General features: G+C 42.1%; 1 protein-coding gene across 1 annotated transcript; it reads right to left on the bottom strand.

Annotated features, from left to right (window-relative positions):
* Positions 1-3844: 3844 nt before the first annotated feature.
* On the bottom strand, positions 3845-5518 carry FAM110B (family with sequence similarity 110 member B). The gene has a single exon (XM_015412347.1). The coding sequence runs from the start codon at positions 5175-5177 to the stop codon at positions 4065-4067; it is 1113 nt and encodes a 370-aa protein (XP_015267833.1). The 5' UTR covers positions 5178-5518; the 3' UTR covers positions 3845-4064.
* Positions 5519-20085: the final 14567 nt, after the last annotated feature.

Here is a 20085-nt window from a genome sequence, read left to right as displayed (position 1 = left end):
AGTGAACTACTTGCAAATACAGCAGGCAAAAATGTCATGGGCCTTGCCCAGGCATAGGAAACAATGGTCATGGTCATCTAACTGAGCCATTTTTAGGCCACAGTCAATGCACTTCTTGAAGACAGCCATAGCCCAATAATAAAGTCCTCCTTCCAATCCTCTTTTTTGTAGGAATGAAGCAGGGTGAAGAAACAAAGGGAAGAAGAGTGGCTAGAAGGAAAAAAAATAACTAAGGGAAAAACTGCAAGGATCAGAAGAGATTGAAGACATCTGATCTCCACGGTGGTGAAGAAAGGACTGCGGGAAGGAGTGCTCACCCTGCCCCATGTTGGCCAGGTGGGAAGGAGGCCACCAGTGAGGGGAAGGGGCAGAGTGCTCCAAAAGTTCTTGACAGCTTTTGAAAAGAGGTCTTCGTGGCAGGCCTGCGCAAGCGCAGTCCCCATATGTACCTGCACAGAAGCCACAAAGATGAATTTGTTCTTAATTCATGATTACTAAACTTATTCAGGAGACTTTGATGAAGGATTTTGGCAGAAGGTTTTAGAAGTCCAAGCAGATAATGTATAGTGGATTGTTTGCTGATAATGCTCAAGAAACTCCCTTTTCAAAAGCAACAATTGTTTTTCTACAGGTTTAAATTATATTATTTGAATAATGCTTTCCACCGAATTACCATGGCAGAATGTAGACTAATACAGCATAGTTTCCCCCAGGCCTCTTTTAAAAATTATATTGTATATTATATTAGCTACTTTCTAGTCATCTGACAAGAAGGATTTTAATAAGCACATATTTTTTGTTTGAAGATCAAGAATTACACATTTCAGAATTTCATTAAGAACTCTAAGCTCCAGACCTTTTGATGTGGTAATTTGTAATTAATCCTGGTATTTCATCTTATCTCCTCTTTTTGACTTTGCATTTTAGATGCCCTTCCTGAAAAAGGCATTTGGGTATTTGTATCTCTCTAACATCTCCCATTGTGAAGCTGACAAACAATTCATTCAGCTGTTCCTATCTACTTTTAGTAATGTTTTCACACCTTTGTTATCTAATGGGCCAGCTGCTTCCCTGGCTGGTTTCCTGCTTTTGATGTACTTAAAATGTTTATTGATTATCTTAATGTTTTTACCAATGTGATCCTCACGTTCCTTTTCTGCTTGCATTACCATCAAGTTACATTTTCTTTCAGAATGTATGCTCTCTTTTCCTCTTCTGATATGTGCAAGACTTCTTTGTAAAGAAGTCAGACGTAGTTTGTTTGTAAAGTTTGTTGATTCTTCTTGCTGACCATGCTGGCATCCTTGCACTTGTTTGTACCTTTATCATAAATATTCCATTATAGTTGTTTTAATTAAGCTGCTTAAAGAATTCATATCACACACATGCACAAAGTCAGCATTCTCTTTCTAGTCCTTTTTTGAGGGGGGAGTCTGTGTGGAAATTGTATGCAATTAGGGGAAACCTGTTTGACTATGGGAAATTCTGTACTTACTGATAAGGTGGCTACATTCTATACTACTCAGGTGCCAGGTTTCCATGATGAAACTCTTTGGTTCTTGGACTTTATATTTTTGTTAGCCACTGTGATTCATTCTGAATTGAACTTGCTTCCAGCTGCCTAGCAAATTAACAGTGGCGGCTCCGTACTGGTGGAATGAGCTCCTGGAAGGGATTAGGGTCCTGTGGGACCTTTTACAGTTCCGCAGGACCTGCAAGACGGAGCTCTTCCACCAGGCCTTCAATCAAGGAGCCGCATCAAACATCTGAGGAGTGACCCTGTGCCCTGGCATTACCATCCACAGCCTGTGCCCATCACACAAATAAGCTGAATGTTGAGCTGGTTGAGACTACCAACATGACTGTACTATCACCTAAACAGCACTTTTATTTGGAAATTCATTGTTCTAGCACTTTATTAGATCACCGTTCCAGCACTTTATGATAATTAATAATTTGAGTTGTTTATGGCTGTTTTACAAATGGTTTTAATTGTATTTATATATGGAATTTTATGTAAGCCACCCTGAGCCTGCTTTGGCGGGGAGGGCAGGGTATAAACGGAATAAACAAACAAACAAACAAACAAACATCACTGCTGGGAAAAGAAGGCCAAGATTTGTAACTAAGGTTTAATCCCTTGGATCAGGATCATTCCATTTACTTTGTTTGAAAGAAATACAATTTTATAGGCATCTGTGATGTGTGTGTGTGTGTCTGTGTTTTCTTAAGTTTATAATGAACAGTTACACTCAGATTAACTGGATGTCATCTTCCTCCTGTATTTACGTTTACAGTGAAAGGCAAAAAGAGTACAAGATCAGAAATACACAATCAGTAGCTGCACCAAGAGCTATTTATTAGCATAACACTCTCCTTTTTTAAAGATCTCATAAGAACTGAAATATGTACAAAGTCTTACAGCATTTACACAATAAAAAGTTTCCTATTAGCTGATGAAGTATTAGATAGTGCTGCAAAGTACTTCAAAGCATGAATATAATAATAATGAAGCAAACCACTGCACTTTCAACTTCTCCGCTACGCACCACAACTGTCACTTTGACATGACAGTTAAACCATTGGGAAGACACAAGATTGTCAAAAAATGTGTAACAGATTGACGTGCAGCACTCAACACCATAGGAAGGGGGGCAGGAAGAGAAGGGGCAAAAAAAGAAAAGAGCTACATACTGTCATGTTTCTACAGTTTCCTAGTGTTGTAACAAACTTCCACAGCCTTAAGATATAACATATTTAAGACAACATTATCACAATTTCTCAGATATAGTTCAGCTATATTGAGTGTGTTTCACATCCAGGTAAGAGGCTCTTATACTGATATGGCTGTGTACTTCCATTTTCAGTTCATGAACTGCTCAAACAGGTCTACAAAAACGTAGTCAGCAGCAGGAGCTTGTAATCATGATGTGCTTTGTCTAGTTTAAAAGGCATTCAAGATCAGCAAACAGGATCCAACCATTCCTGTCAAAAGTTTAAGACAAGGAATCTTCTGTTCAAAACCAGCCCATCTTTTGATTGGTTGCTTTTTGGGCCTCTTCCTAATAACCTCCCGATTGGTTGGACAATTGAAGTCCCTTATTCACCAACCACCTGCAAGAGTAGCTTATACACTTTCTGAGTCCTTTTTTAGAGGAAAATTTAATGTGCAGGAGCAAAGGGCTATCCCCCCACAGAAAACCTTAATCTAAAAAGGATTATAAAAAGGGTTCAAATGGAACCCTTTAAAACAAGGTGAACAGCTTGTTTCAAAAGTTTGCATCTTAGGTTACACTTTATGTACAGATATTTTCAATCACTTTCTGGTGGTTGTAGGTAAGGTTTTAGACTAATGGTTTCAGTCAAAGGCCATTTTCTGCTGGTGTAAGGCACTTCCCACCAGCAGCAGAGGAGGGCAATATTCACTGATTCCCCCTTACACTGCAGACCCTCCCACTTTGCTCCCCACAGTGTTACTGAGGCTCCTTTTTGCCCCTCAAGTAGTATTTCAGGGAGCTCAGTGGGCTGAAGCAAGTGAGGAGAGATGGGAAATTCCCATTCCACTGTCTATTCCATTAACAGTACATTGGACCAACCCAATCTTTCTAATTTTGGCAATGTTCCTCTTTTTTGCCTCCAAAATTGATTTCAATTTAAGCTGAAAAGATACCTGTGTCTGTTAACTATACCTGTGATTAAGACACAAACATTGTGAGATTTTTTTTTAAAAAAAACCACAAGGAACTACAGAAATATTGAAAAGAAGCCATACAGCCATTTAATGTAAACATATTTGTTTATAAACAAAGCCCTATTTGGATTCTGGTCTTAAACTTTTGGCAGATAATGTGTGTATGCTCAGCCAGGCTCTGTAGCTAATTATTGTTCAAGTGGAAGCCAGGTCAGTTCACATGTTGACAGGCATGCAACTTGAAAACATTGCACAACAAGCAACACAAAAAAGAGATCTGAGAAGTGTATTAAGACTTCAAGTAGACTTCACAACTCTTCACAACTGACTATTCACAAAGATACAGTCTTTGCTTGTTCCCCTGTGCATCCACTTATACATGGGACACTTTCTGTGACTCCCTAGCTTGCTTGATGCTGTATAACCACTTGATGATTCTGGCATTTCTTTCAATTGCAGAAATGCCGTATGGCACGCGGTCATTGGCACTGTCATCGTTTCTAAGGTCACTGTTGCTGTCCTGAGACTGTTCACAGTCTGAACTGATCATACTTGCACTGCGAAAATTGAGAGAGATTATATCAGAGTTAGCCCTTGCAAAATTTTCCATCCCAAGATTTTCAAGCTCTTCAGGATCCAGTCCACAGTAGTTAAAGAATCTTTCAACATCTGCATCAACACGAAAGTATCTGTCACTTAAGTCTGATTTTGAGCGCTGTAGCGAAGGTCTTCTGCTGACTCCACAGCTGGGCTCTACCATGTCCATTTCTGGTGATTTCAAAGTAGCGATGGTGGCAATTTTGGGTTTGGGAGGCAGAGGTGGAGCTGAACTACTGCATGGTATTGCTTTTAAGGGTTTACCGCTAGATACTTTTCTAATGTCTGATGAGCTATGGGAAACGTGCAAGAATGACTCTGGCGACTGTTCCAGTAGTCTTCTGCTCACACTGGAGTTGCTTTCTTGAGGACTGCTACGACCTTGAGTCGGGAATACCTTTAATGACTCTGCAAACGAGTGCCGGTTTAAGTCTCCTGAATCAGATCTGTGGGGAAGCCAATTTCGTGAACTATGTTTGTGACCTGAACCCGAACTGGAGCCCTCTGAGCTGTTGATAATGTTTTTCAAAATCTCTAGCTTTAGATTCTCCCTCTGGACCCCACTCTCAGTCTTTATGTTATTGTTGAACACTTTCAAGGTAGGGCTGCCCAAGGCTCGCTTAGCTGCAGGACATACTGGTGGCTTGGCAAGCACTGCTGGCTTTACAGGCTCTTGTTTGGCATTGATGACCTCTTGGCTTTTGACGTATTTTGCCTTGTCAGCTTCCAGCCTCTCTACTGCACTGAGTCTTTTTGGATTAGGCTCTGCCTGCCTACGGAAATAGTCAGGTCCTTTGTTTAAAATGCGAAGAGGGACAGCGGAAGTGAACGTGATGGCAGGGCTGACGGGTTTGACCATGCTACCTGTCTGTAGTGTTTCTGTAGGCATGTTTGGTGGCCTTTCCCCGGCAGCCGTTTTGAACTCCTTTCTGGAATCTTCTAAATGCACGGTACAGAAACATGTATATTAAGCACAATGAAGAGCAGATGAATCTTGGAATGCGAGGGTTAGGAGCAGCGGCGGCAGCAGTGGTGGCAGCAGCAGAAACAGTGCTTCATTTCACAGCTCATTAAATATCTCGGTGTTTCTTTCCTTCTTTATTCCCCTCCAAGGCAGCCTTTGTACGAAAAGGCCACCAGAAACAAGTCGGCATTAATCCTGCTCTGCTGGTTTCTTTCTTCTCACTGAAGGATGTGGAAGTCTCTGCGGTTCCTTTGTGCTCAACTACAAGCAGTGATCTGAAACGCAAAATAACCAACCACATGTTAGTAACTGGGCATGATATCACAGCTATAGCAACAGAGATCCGTCTGCACATTCTTTCATCTGTTGGCTGGGCTACAAGCTGTGGGCTGTAATGGCCGAAACATTCTTTCACATCTTTTCCTAATGATTTATATTTTATTAAGATGGTAAGATTAATGTTCTCCATTTGCATGTCTATACAGGTGGTACTCATTTTATAAAGAGGCTACTGATTCATTACATGAGGGTTAAAAATGATTCTGAATTATAGTAGCATACCCTGAGGCTTATATGGTTATTCATATTCCCTACTTCCTCATGTGGTTTGGGCCTTCCTCAATTGAGTTGTGGCTGCATTTCTGACTTTTCATTGGAAGCAATGTAAACGGCTGCGATTAAAATGTATCTTTTATCAAGCTGACTGGGAAAGGTAGAATAAATATAATTTAAAATAAAATAAGTCCACTCTCATGCCTAAAGCACAGCATACACACACACACACACTTGTAGGTTGGTGTTCTGCCTACTTGCTCTTTTTACATACTTTATATTTGAATGCTCTTTCTGCAGAGTCAAAAACAGCAATTCATTTTCCTGTCACTGTGCTAAAAATATTTCTGATTACCATAAGATCAGAATGTGCATGTTCACTTCCACACACACAAATTAATTCTGAAAACATATGATGTAGCCTTGAAAATGTTTGCCTTTCCTGCCTCAGTCTGGCTCCTCCCTGTTTTCCAAGATGGTCTGGAGTCGTCCACTGCTTGCTGCTCTCCTTTCACATGCCCTTCTCCTCTGAGGGGATTTCTGCTTTTGCTGCTGCTGCTGCTGCTCTTTCTAGTCATCAGTGAGTGGCTCTTGCACACTGAAAGACCAAGAGCAAGAGCACTGAGGGGCAGTGGAGGCAATGGCAACAAGGGGTATCAGCAGAGAAGAGGAACACCCCTTGGTTCCTTTTGGGGACTGCAGCCACTCAACAGAAGTGGCAAGTTATATGGCTGAAAAGTGATGCCTATCTAAGTATCATGAATCAATGCAGGAAACTCATGCACACACATCACAGTTTTCTTCCCAAACAATAAACAATTAGAGGGGAGCCAGTGACTACTAACCAAAACAGCCAGACACACTGTTCTCACATTCAAACCTCATATACCTGTCATAATTATGGGTACTGTTGGATGCCAGTGACCGGTTTTTTTTGTCCTCTTGACATCCCCCATACTTAAGCCAAGGTCTTGAACAATAAAACCGAAAAACTTAAATAAAACCCGTATCTAAAAACACCTCCCTTTGACACTTCTGTTCAGCCTATAGAAATCAAACAACAAAATAACTATGTCGGAAATCAGAATCCTCTAAGAGGCACTGGACCTTTTGCTCTACTGTTCCTAGGGGAAGCATAGTCCATTTGTCAAAGCATGGCATGATCCATTTTTGCCTATACAGGAGCACATAAGGACAGTGAAGGAGAATATGTACATTGACTGGAGGAGACATGGACATAACTGGTCTGAAAACAGGAGCAGATGACCCAGCAATACCATTGAAAAGGGGCAATTGAATCATAGATGCATAAAGGTCCTGCATAACTTTGGGCTAACCAAGGAAAGCTAATTAAGGGAGTTTACCCTTCGCTGAAAGGCCAAAGAGTCTGGGACATGATAGAGGTTTATATAATTATGCATAGGGTGGAGAGAGTTGACAGAGAAATTTTTCTCTTTCTTCCAAAATACTAGAACTTGAGGGCATCCAATGAAACTGGTGGGCAGCAGGTTCAGGATGGAGCAAAGGAAATACCCGTTTATACATAGAGTGATTCAAATGTGGAAATTGCCGCCAGAGGATGTAGTGATGGCCACAGGAATAAATGGCTTTAAAATGAGATTAGATAGATTCATGGACAATAAGTCTATCAGTGGCTACTAGCCATGGTGACTGAGAGGAACCTCCACATTCAGAGGTACTAATCCTCTGAATCCCAGAGTCAGGAGGCAACATTGGGGAAGGCCTTGGCCTCTATGCCCTGTTGTTGGCCTTCCAGAGGAACTGGTTGGCCACTGAGACAGGATGCTGGACTAGATGGACCCTTGGTCTGATCCAATAGGGCTCTTCTTATGTTGTTATGTGATATATTGGCAAATAGATTTCATTTGTCTTATGATTCTCTTATTTAGACTTTCTAAAATATCCCAGTGAAATAAAACCAGAATACCGAGAATGCTCTCTCTCTCACACACACACACAATCCCCCCCCCCGGAAAAACAGGTAACTAGATTAGCAAATTAACTCACGACTTCTTCAATATTTTTGAGGGCAAAATCAGATGAGGACCCAGGAATTCTATCATGAGGACCCCCCATTACAAAAAAGGGCAATTATCAGATGCACAGGGGAAGGGGGTCACCATTTGGACTGGGAGTATGCATGATGAATGTTGACACACTGGTTTTGTGATCTGAAATGCCTCTGGGAGCCACTGTTTGTCTCACTGAAGAAGAATGCAAGTACTGATACAGGCACCTGTATATTTACCCAAATGGGGCAAATACTGGTTCTCTGGGGCCATATCAAATTGGAAAAACAATGTGGAAGGGAAGGGGACCTTTCATACCATTATGCCATAGTCCCTCCCATGCTTGATAATGGCATTTACCAAAAGGCTTGGAACCCCAATCACATAACTCCCAGCACCTTGTCTGCTTTAAACCTCACTGGTCTGAATCAACAAACAAAGCTATAATTCAAGATACAGACTTTGATTAGTTGATTTCCTCTAATATCAAACTGTGTGGTGAACTACATACTGTTCATTTTGACCTTCAGATTTGCTGACCATTTAAATGCAAAGAGCAACTGGGGCTGGACCATTCCAGAACCCCATTTTGAGGCAGATTGGCTACTCTGTGCAAGGTAAATACAGAGACCTCCCAGATGACAAATATACAGAATTACAGACTCAACTGGGGAACCGTAGTACGCAAATATGATTTTATAAAGTGAATGAATATTTAAAGTGTTACATACAAAAAGGTACAAAAATATTTATAGCAGATAAGAGAATCACTAGTTATATTTGTATTGTATTAACGAAGCTGTCGACTTTTCTCTTCGTTTCGTTTCCAGACTTCCTCAGAAGTAGACTCTCTCGTACAAAGCTTTGTGGTAGTTGTGGTACGAGAGAGTCTATTTCTGAGGAAGTCTGGAAACGAAACGAAGAGAAAAGTCGACAGCTTCGTTAATACAATATAAATATAACTAGTGATTCTCTTATCTGCTATAAATATTTTTGTAACTTTTTGTATGTAACACTTTAAATATTCATTCACTTTATAAAATCATACTTGCATACTACAGTTACCCGGTTGATTCTGTAATTCTGTACTCTGTGCAAGGGACATGTGCAAGGAGTGTACCACTAGTTAAATGAGTAGAGCATCCCTTTTATGGAAGGCTCCATGTCAGCACTTATAGGACCTGGGCTTTAAATAAAATGACTTCAACTTGGGGCACCAAACAGGGATCTTTACAGAAAAAGGATCCACTTCATAGGGCTCAATATTAGCAAAGTATCTTCAAAATGTTTTTATTAAACAGCTCATTGAACTATTTTATTGCTGTGGTGCAAAACTCAAGAGTATAAGTTCCCCCAAGCACTTACTGAAACTAAAGGACTGCAATTATCTGTAGAAAGTGAAGATCTTACAGAACTTCACTTTTAATGATCTGCATATTTTACCATCATGGCCATTTAAAAATATAATGTTGATAACATTTTATTGAATGCACCAGGCAAATGTTGTATGTTGAATTATAAGCAGTTTTCTCTTTTAAGGACATTGTATTGCATTAAAATATTAAAATATTTATCATTCCTTACAATAAAATTAAGATGCCAGTAATTCACATATACTGTACATTCTTAATATCTCTCTTGGTCTAATGTACTTATTAGTATCCAACTCAATAAATGTTCTTTATACTGCATTTCATATATTGAGAAAGGTTTGTTTTTCAGTAGTAAGTGCAGAAATAAACAATGCAATAAAGCCAGAGCTAAACATCATTTAGTGAGTTTAAGAATACAGAATGAGCTCTTTTATAGGCATTATTAAGATAACTAGGAAACAGCAGGGCTACAGATTACAATAAAAAAACACTGTACCAATATCCAATCAAATGTTAAATGCAACTAGTACTGCAAAACATAAGACTCCAGTAGCGTGTGGTCTGTTAAATTTTTCGGCTGTACAAATTTTGTTTCTCAGACATCTATTGTAATACTCTTTCTTTTGTGGGCTCATGAATGGACTTTTTTGGGCCTTTGAGGGAGGACCCATTAGGGCAAGGCCCTGCAGCAACCACTGGGCAACTTATTACTACAAGATTTCCTTGACTCACCAAGACTCAGCTGCTTGCTACTGTTCAATAGCAGCAACTTTGCAAAAGCCAGTGTGGTGTAATGGTTTGAGCTTCAGCCTAGGATCTGGGAGACCCAGGTTTGAATCAACACTCTGTGGTGTAAGCTCACCAAGTGATCTTGGGCCAGTCATGTACTTTCAGTCTAAACTACCACAGAGTTGTTGAGAGGATAAAATGGAGGGGAAATGATGTCAGCTGCTTTGGGTCCTGATTGAAGAAGAAGAAGAGGAGATTGGATTTATACCCCACCCTTCACTCAAAGTCTCAGAACGGCTTACAAACTCCTTTCCCTTTTCCTCGCCACAACAGACACCCTGTGAGGTAGGCGGGGCTGAAAGAGCTGTTTCCAGAACTGTCCTTGAGAGAACAGCTCTGTCAGAACTATGGCTTGCCCAAGGTCATCCAGCAGCTGCAAGTGGAGGAGTGGGGAATCAAACCCGGTTCTCCCAGATTACAGTCCGCACACTTAACCACTACACCAAACTCACTGTGGGGTGGGGTATAAAGTAACCAAACAGTAAATATAGTTTATGATGGACTGCAGATAAAAGGTAGATTGGTTGGTAGGTTGGTAAGAAGGAATGAGAGAATGTTAAGGAGAAGGGGGTTGCCAGGAGGGAAAGAAGAAATAGCATGGGGAAGGGGATAGAGGGGAAAATGAGGTTTCCCCTCACAAGTCCTTTTGAGTCACCCACTGTGCAACTGGGCCCAGCCCAGTGGCTGGCACTGCACAACTGGACCTTGCCTGGCAGCCAGCACTACACAACTGGGTCCATTTGGCTGGCGGGTAGGAAGGCAAGAAGGAAACAGAAAATGGGGAGAAATTGGGGGGGGGGGTTTAGGAATGGAAAATGGTCAGTGGAAAATAAAAGATACCTAATTGGCAAGATACCTGATTCTCCAAATGGCCCCCATCTGTGGATTCTTAAATCTGGAGACTGGAGCTATGAACAGATAAGACAGATGATTCTACAAAACTGAAAAAGGTTCCAGGTTTGCAGGAACCCCTCCCATCTATATTAAAAAGGGTGTTTAACCCCTCCCCCCAATAATATAAGCAGCACACGTATCTTTAAGAAATGACCACCTTCAGTGGCCGTTGCTGGGCAAACACATTAGTGCCAGCCTTGAAGCCTTGGTTTCTGTCAGTAAAAGGCAGGGAGAGGGGCAGGACCCTTCCCAAAGTGGTTTTGGCCTTTGAGGGAGGAGTCACTGAGGCCATCCCTGTCAGAAACCACCAGCTAATCTGCTACCACACAAGGAAAGTGTGAGGAGAGGGATACAGCAGAAAACCCTGTAAGTCCTTGAGGGTTTACCATTCTGCAACTTTGCCACAGTTTTCCTGGGAAGAGGCTGCTGGGGGATCAAAGGAGGTAACCTGAAGGCAGGGAGGCAGATAATGGTATGTTGCCTGGTGGGTGGGAAAGGATCATGAAAAAGGAAGAGACTATAGGCTACTGGTAAATCCCAATATTACTCATCAGCCCTCATTTTGTATCACTTCCTCCTATCCATCCATGTAGATCACATGAAGACATGTTTGCATTCTCTATTCATCCTAGTTCTTGTGGACAACTGCAATTTTAGCCACATATTCATGTTGATTCACCAAGGTTGAACTGATGAGTGGAAACAGATTTCATTTACTGGAGATATAAAAGAGGGAATTGGAGACCACCCAGTGCTTGGAAGGCAGCAAAAGAAGCACTGAGAGTATTTAAATCCAATAAAGGAACACAAAAGCTAGAACTATACAATGCAAAGCCAACTTCCATTTGCATACCATCTGTTCAACACCTTCGGCAGCAACCGAAAGCTCCTCCTTAAATTGATAAGCCAAGAAATAAAAATGATGCAAGACTACAAAAGACTGAGACATGATGCTCACACATCAACTTCATATAGTTATAGCACTAATGTTATTTAATCAATTTAGGAGATCAGAATATTCTGCTGAATGTCATCTTATTTCTTGAGCAGTGGTTCATCAAAGTTTATAAGATTATGTCTTCTCACCTTCTGATTGCTTCTTAAAACCAGGCTTCTCTCCAGTAACTACAGCACAGTAAAGGCAACTATTTATCGCCTTCCCACTTTCCTCATTCTTGTACTTCATTCAGAACTTTTGAGCTTCATTCAAAACTCTTGAGTTTCCTTTTAAAACACACAGAGTCCTAACTACCATTTGCTGCTTCTCTGCAGACTACCCTACTAAAGTTTTCAAAGCACCCTGGACAAAATCCATGACTGTGGACAATACTCTTGGTGCAACCTAATTCTATATTACCAACGAACACAACCAGAACAAAATAAAAACCTAAAGCCAAGTTGCATACCAAATGTGTGTTTGAAATCTAGCTTACTCCTTTGAGGCATCATTATTCAGTTGCCATGCTCAGTTTAAGCTTGATAAGGAAAAGTTCCAGAATTTGGATGAGGAAAAAGCAAGCAAGCAAGTAGCCATACTGTATTTGAGAGAAAGTACCAAGCATTTTGAAGTGAACATAAGGTCTCCTCTGATTGTAATAAACTGGTAAATATGGGAAATCTTTGGGGGTGGATGTGGAGAATAACCTCTTGAGATTAGAGAGGCTATTACATTTCAATAGCGTTGAATATCCCAATTCTGATCTAGCTTCTCCCTTATGCAAATATAATGAATAATTCATTCTTAGTCATTTTCTGTTTCTTTGCAATGAAAATTTCCCCATATTTTTCATATACACTCTCTTTAGTGTTAACTGGTGCATCATATATGTAGTTTCCAATTAAGTATAATGTAAATATTTGGACTTGTAGCATGATAATTTTGATTTTAATTGGTAATCAGATAGTTTTGAGTTCATTATATATTTATAATTTGTTTACTCAGAAGTTCCACTGATTCCTTTAAAATGTTTGGTTATTAACCCAGAAAAACGTTTAAAAAATTGCATCGAGTCACAGCTGACATATGGTGACCCTGTGGGGTTTTCAAAGCAAGAGATGTTCAGATGTAGTTTGCATTGCCTGCCATACAGAATAATAAATACAACCAGAAAACAACAAATTGTTTTATAAAATTCTAATCAATGTATCTAACAAGTGTGAACCTGCAATACCTCCCCCCCCCTGCTGCTGATTCCTGGCCTGGCCGCAGCAGCTGGCATATTCCATGGCGGGGTCAGAGAATCAGCCGTCATGCCCTGCTGTGGCTGGGCCCGGAGCAGCAGCCGACGTCCTCTGCCATCACTGCTGGGCCCACTGCAGCCAGGCTGGAGCAGCTGCTGGTGTGTGCCTCTGCTGCTGTCATACTCAGAGCAGCAACCACCAAGGAAAATGTGTTCTCTGCCTCTGCAAACCTGGAGAGTGCCCCAAGCATGCAGAAAATTCTTTTTAGCCTTAACAGGGTCCTGATCTGTAGATTTAACTCTCCACAGATGGTAGCCATATAGAGAAATGGTGGCGTGCAAGACTCGTAGGGGGAATCCCATATACTCTCCCTCTCCAAGCCAAGTGTGGAACCCTGGGCTTTCTGCAGGTCACTGTAGGTGGGGGGGAGGAGACCATGCAGGCTCACCTGGAGCTGCTCTGGGCAAGCCACAGAGAGCAGTGGCAAGGGGGTGAGTCTCTCCTGGCTCGCTTAGAGCAGCTCCAAGCGAGCCAGTAGAGACTTCCCCCCTCACCACCACTCTCTGCAGTTTGCCCGGAGGAGCTCTGAGTGAGCCAGCAGAGACCTCCCCCGGCACTGCTGCTCTTTGCGGCTTGGCATCTTGTATCTGGAGGGTTTACTCACATTTTAACCAATCAAGATGAAATCCAAAAATAGTCATCTAGCTTTTAAAGAGAAAACACTGGGCATCCTCCCCAACAGACAGCAAGGTTTATATGTACATACACATGCTCATACACACTTGCCTTTGAAAGTGGACCCCTGACTCCTTCACAAGTTCCATTTGTGGCCCTGCACAGATGGGGATCATGGGCAGGGGTGACACTGGCTATGGCTGGCCATGTCCTGCAACTTGGGGGCCAGGCAACATGAATGGTGGGAAAACCTGGCCCTCCCCCTACCAGGCGGGCCTATGATGAGCCTGAACTGGACCCAAGGGAGGGGGAAGGGAGGGGCCCCTGGGGGGAGCATGCCGCACCTGGTTTCTGGGCAGCAAGCCAGTCGCCAGCTGTGTTTTCCCCTGTTATTCTGTGGCTAGATTTTTGCAAGCTGAATATGGCATCTGCATAAGAGCTCCTGAAATTCTACAAACAAGTCACTGTCTGCAAAGAGTTTGAAAGAAGCTGATAATGCTGAGCTAGAGAATTGTCTTCAGGCTAAGAAGAATAGCGATTTAGAACATTTAGATCCAAAATCCATTCATATCCACAGCACAACCTTATAGTGCTACAATTCAGTGAAGCGTATGAAGATTCAGAGAAGAATACTGCAGACCAAGACAGGTGTGCATCCCACTGATACTAAATTTTATTAATGACAAGTAACTAAGAAACAGAAAACCAAGCTAAGAGAACAGAAACAGTTTGGACAGTGAATATATAGGAGTGTGGTGTATTCAATCTGACAATGTATGCATGTAAACTCACTCATTGAATCACCATGTGAAGCTTTCATCCTGGGCTAAGATCCTAATCCTTCAATTGTTATTGGTAGCCCAGGAAGAGCCGACCAATCACCAACAGCCAGTTCCAAGAGCGGGAACTATTGTGATTGGACTTTATCCCTGCAACCTCATAGGTTGGTATTTGTATAGTAGGTGTGGCTACATTAGCCGGGAGAGTTTAAAAGTGGAACAGCTTCAATGCTAAAGCTGTTCTGGCTATTCATGTTGATCTGTTTGGAGTTGAGTTACGGGTTGCTGAATAAAGCTAGCTGATCTTTTGCTGAAATCACTCTCTGACTCTTTGTTAAATAACCGACTTAACAAGGAGTATTTGGTTTTTGTCACTATTCCTCTCATACTGGATACTCTCATTTAATTTTTTGTTAATGCTGCAGCATTGAGATAGGTTTTGGAAGGAAAATGAAGTTGACAAGTAGACTAGGGATGAAAACAGTCCCAAACATTTCGGGCAGATGCCTTTCTAAAAGAAGATATTGTTTTAAAGTATTTTCTTGCATGCATACAGGTTACCTTCAGTAATGCAGTGAAGGTCTTTATGCTGTGGCGGCAGCTGCTGCCAAAAAAATCTGCACAGCCTATCAGATCTCCTCTAGTCACTTAGAAGCAAAGCCCCATCTGGCTTTCTAAAAAGACTTGGTGGGTGCCAGGAAAGGTACTGGCAGGCACCAAAAGGCCCAAGGGCACTAAGCTGGGGTCTCCTGGACTAATATATATATCTTCTTGACCTGTTTTGATATCATAACTGTGAATTATTTTTTAAGGTGAGGCTTGTGAAGAATCATAGGAAAGGGAAATAATTTAGGAATCCCCCTCTCTGGGATTCAATAAGCTCTCAGATGTTTAAGAATTGTATTTTCTCCCTTTTTGCTTTTTGGTTGATTCTTGGTTTTTCTAATATTCTGTACCCCGGAGCATATTTGGCCTCATTGGGTATTTTTAGAGGGCTTTTTTCCTGTTTTCTTTTGGTTAATTTACAAAAAGTTTCCCTCTTGTTTGCAAACAAGGGGAGTAACTGAGAAGTCTCTGCCATCTTGTCTGAGACAGGCCTGATTTTGCTGCTTTTGTGATTGGCACAGGGACCAACTGTTTTGCTATTAGACACAGTGCTTGTCAATACTAGCTTCACTGAACAACCTAAGCATGGGTGCCTCCCATTTCTGTACAGTGAAATAACCAGTAGCAGTAAAAATTATACGGCTTGGACCCTATGGCATTGTTCTCCCTCACACTTCTCTCCAAGCACTGTAGAGGCTTTCTTCCACTGCAGTGCTCGTTTCCTCACCCACTACTAGCACTTCTGTGTAAGGAAGTGTACATGAAAGTGCTAGTCACAGAGAAAGTGGGAAGTGCAGCAGAGGAAAAACACCACAGCAGCTGGAGAGAAATGCGAGAAGATTGTCACAGGATCCAAGTCCTTTTTTTGACCTTACCTACGCTTGAAATATTAACATTAATGCATTCTATGTTAAGGATTCAACATCAAATTAATATGGTATAAATGAAGCAAGATGTTTACAGTTCTGTTGAAAGCTGAACACAAAGACAACAGTCCCTCCCATGTGTATGCTCTTGATAGAATCCCAATAGTACTGGAAACAGTATTAAAAAACAGTGAAAAACAGCAGCAAATCTCAAGTTTCTGAATACATTTTAGCCACTGACGCATCAGCTTACAGGTACTGGAAGCACTACATGTGAAATGAGGATATTCATGATTTGGGATTACCACCACCCAATTTACAAGGTAAGACAAAAATCTTGGGGAGATGTATTTTGATGAAAATCAAGGAGCATATGTAGTTCCATAAAACATCCACCTTAGACTACTGCCATTTCAAAGAAAGTTACAATTGTTAAATGCTTGTGTTTCTAACCATTCAACCAGCTTTCAAGGCACAGTCAATATCCAGCAATAAAAGAGCAGTGAAAGCCAAATCACTTTAAAATGTATTTGAATTGATCAAGCGCCATACATCGTAGCCCAAATACATCATCTTTGTTTTTCAATTTGGTCTGAACAACCTGCTTTCCTGAGCAGACTATTTTCGCTCTACAGAAACCATTCATAGAGAGCTTGGCATGGTTCTCAGATCAAGGAGCTTTACACAAAAGCCCCTCGCCCCTCATGATCCAAGGCTTTGTTTACAAACTACAGGGAGAAACGTGCATAAACCCGGCTTCCTAACCTCAAAGCAAATCCACTCCCAGTCCTTCAGCAAGGGATATGTTTGTACCTTGCGCAGACAGGTGGGAGAAGGAAAGACAAGTGGAAGGGAGAAAACAGAACACCTGAAATATATTATTGCAGCAGAATACTTGCATCCAGTTTATTTTTAAAAGGCTGGTGCTTCAAATTATTTTAACACACAACAAATTTCAGCTACACTACGATTACTTCTAACAGGAAGAAACATGGCATCCTTGTCCTCCCGCTTCTGCTTCAGTCATGTGCAGTTTTTTTCGTCCTCCACAGATCTGACAATATGACATTTTTATTCATTATTATATTTATATCCCACCTTCTTGTCCACTCCAGCCCTCAAGATGGCTAATGCATACAATCAAATACAATGCTAACCTGTAATTTTTAGCCAGAGCGAAATACTTGCCAAAATAAAAAAAAAGTTTCCTAATATACAACAACAGCTGATATGGTCAGTACTCTTGATACCTCATTTCTGCCCCGTTCTTGCACCTGGTCACAACACTTCTACATTAATAAAGGAGTTGTGGGACACTGTGGAAGAAGGAGCATATCCCTTGATTAACTTAGTAAGCAATCTCTGTGACAATGTCTCTGCCGAAAAGTTCCGCAGATAACAAGGAGGAATGATAAGATCTGCCCATCCTTTACTTCTGAGGAGTTTTCACTCCTGATATAATCAGAAGCAGGCAACTCCTTCCCAGAAACTCTCTTAGCATTTACATGACTTACTCACCAACAAAAAACATGACAGCTCATGTCACAAGAACAGAGTTCATCAATACAGAAACCAAATCTCCAGGGGGGCAGGGTCCATACTTCTGCCTGCCAAAGTATTTTAGCCCTTGGTAGGCTCCAGACCACTGCTGAAGCAACATGGTGGTTACTGGCTCTCTGAACAAGAACACGATCTGTGTAATACCTTTATAATTAGGACCAACCAAACGAAACATAAAAGTCTGATTAAAGCCCTGTGCATTATTCCTGTATAATTTCTGACCTTCACAGTGAACTGACCAAGGTGCTGATTGTGACCTTCCACTATTAGCTGGTTGCTGAGCCCTGCATCCTGGCCCTGGATAGGATTACAGGTTATTTCAAAGCCTTTGGAGTTCCTTGGCAACTTGATCTCTCCATGCTGGACAACAGCTTTACAAGGTTGTTACATATGAATAAGAGAACTTACAAAAGAATTTCAAGGAAGACAAATGTTTAAATGTCAAAACACCAAGTGGAGAGGTAATACTATTTTCCTGAGTGCCTTGTACTGTCAACCAATGGGTGTAGATTTTTGTGAAATAAGTGTTTGTTGTTTATCCTTATATTCAGACATTTACCCATCTACACAGGTTTTAATTGAATATCTTTGTTCCAGTGACAATGAAGTCTACCCCAGCCTGTGGAATGCTACTGGAAAATAAACTACTGTAAGTGCAAAAAAGTTATTGTTTATATTCAAAAAAAGTTGCTAACTATGAACTACATTAAGAAAACATAACAAAGCAGGAATATACAATTATACCAAAAACATGCAGGGGCAGCCTGCCCATTAGACAGATCTAGTGTGCCAAAAGGTAGGGGTTGGGCACCAAAACAGGATTGCTCTAAGTGGCACCCCTGGCCAGCCTCCCCCTGCTCTGCCCCCATGAAGGAGAGAGTGTGCCTGGGCCAACTTGATGGGTAGTGGTGGGGTCTCTTGGCCTAAGATGCCAAAACACACCACCTATCTTTTAGAAGTGATAGAGTTTTTCTACAACAAAAGAAGCTCAGATGAATCTCAGAGTATAAGATAACATCTCTAACTTGTAATGTCCTGCACATCTCCATTACAAGTCTCTGTGCATCTCACCTTAGTGAAGGATATCAGTAAATAATTTGTTCCTCATTACAGTAATTTGATGTAATTGGAGTGTACAATGAAAACTCACAAGAATATACTATCACATTTACATGATTTACAGTGCAATCCTAAGGGAGGGCAAATCGGCTCAGGAAGCTGACTAACCCTTACACCGGCGTAACTCTGAGATATGCTGGCACAAGGGCTGGTTATGATGATACAGGACACCGGTCTTTTGTAGCACCAGCATCCATGTGGGTGTTCCCATGGGCGCAGTTAGGTGGCTTCCTAAGCGGTTTCAGTGTTCAAACACCCCTCAAAACAGGTGCCAATATGTGTAATTAAAAATGGCAGGATAGGCCATAGGCAGCCATTATCAGTGGAATGCAAGTAACCCCCCCCCCGCCCAAATGCTGCAGCTACACCTACAAGATCCCAGTGTCCAATCATCACCATTCCCTGTGGCTCTCCCCAGAACCTAATTGCAGGGGCCCCAGCCCTACAAATGCCTCGGGTGGGTGGCCCACAACTTGCAAGGTAGGGCACATGGCATGGGATGCTGTCTGACAGCTTCCTGCTGTGCTGACTAAGAGCAAGCGGTGAGGCACCTTGGTGACAGGAAAAGGACAGACAGGGTACTTAGCACCACTGGGAGAACATTTGGCACCAACGCTCAACAGGGAGAGCAAATTTCTCCCTCTGTGGCTGACCTCTTCCAGTTTCACTCCAAACAATCACCCCATCTCCTCAACTAGGAAACAACTGGGCAGCTGCACACTGACAGGTAAGCAAGACACCCTTTTCTCCAACCCCCTTTTCCAGTTTGGTGTAGTGGTTAGGAGTGCAGACTCTAATCTGGGAGAACTGGGTTTGATTCCCCACTCCTCCACATGCAGCTGCTGGTGTGAACTTCAGTCAGTCATAAGTTCTTTCAGAGCTGTTCTCTCAAGGGCAGTTCTTGAAAGAGCTCTCTCAGCCCCACGTACCTCACAGGGTGTCTGTTGTGGGGAGGAGAAGGGAAAGGGATTGTAAGCCACTCTGAGACTCCTTCGGGTAGTGAAGGGTGGGGTATAAATCCAGTCTCTTTTTCTTCTTCCTCTGCAGGAAAGTGGCCAGAGCTGTTGGCTATGGAGTGGTTGAGCTGCCCCAGCAGTTGGTGGGGTCTCCACCAGTCAGGGCTCTATGAGGGGCCAAGCTCCACCATCCACTAACCACTAAGCCCAAGTGCCCACTGTGCCCTGGCTGCAGAAGAAGCTTTACTTGGAAGGCCCCTTTGGGATCTGTGCTACAGGTGACTCGGTCCTCTGCCCCATTTGCTAGCCACCCCTGGAGAGCAATAGCCATTAGGCCAGAGGCAATGTGCAGATGGAATATGTTCATCACAGCTCCTTTGCCCTTGGTGCCCTTCAATAAAGTTTTCTCTGTGGCCGCACCTGTGGTTGTGTGTGTTTATGTACGGCTTTTTT

Source organism: Gekko japonicus, unplaced genomic scaffold (genome assembly GCF_001447785.1).
Source record: "Gekko japonicus isolate JY-2015 unplaced genomic scaffold, Gekko_japonicus_V1.1 scaffold3894, whole genome shotgun sequence".
Classification (NCBI taxonomy): Eukaryota; Metazoa; Chordata; class Lepidosauria; order Squamata; family Gekkonidae; genus Gekko; species Gekko japonicus.
This window is presented reverse-complemented; position numbering and strand designations above follow the sequence as displayed.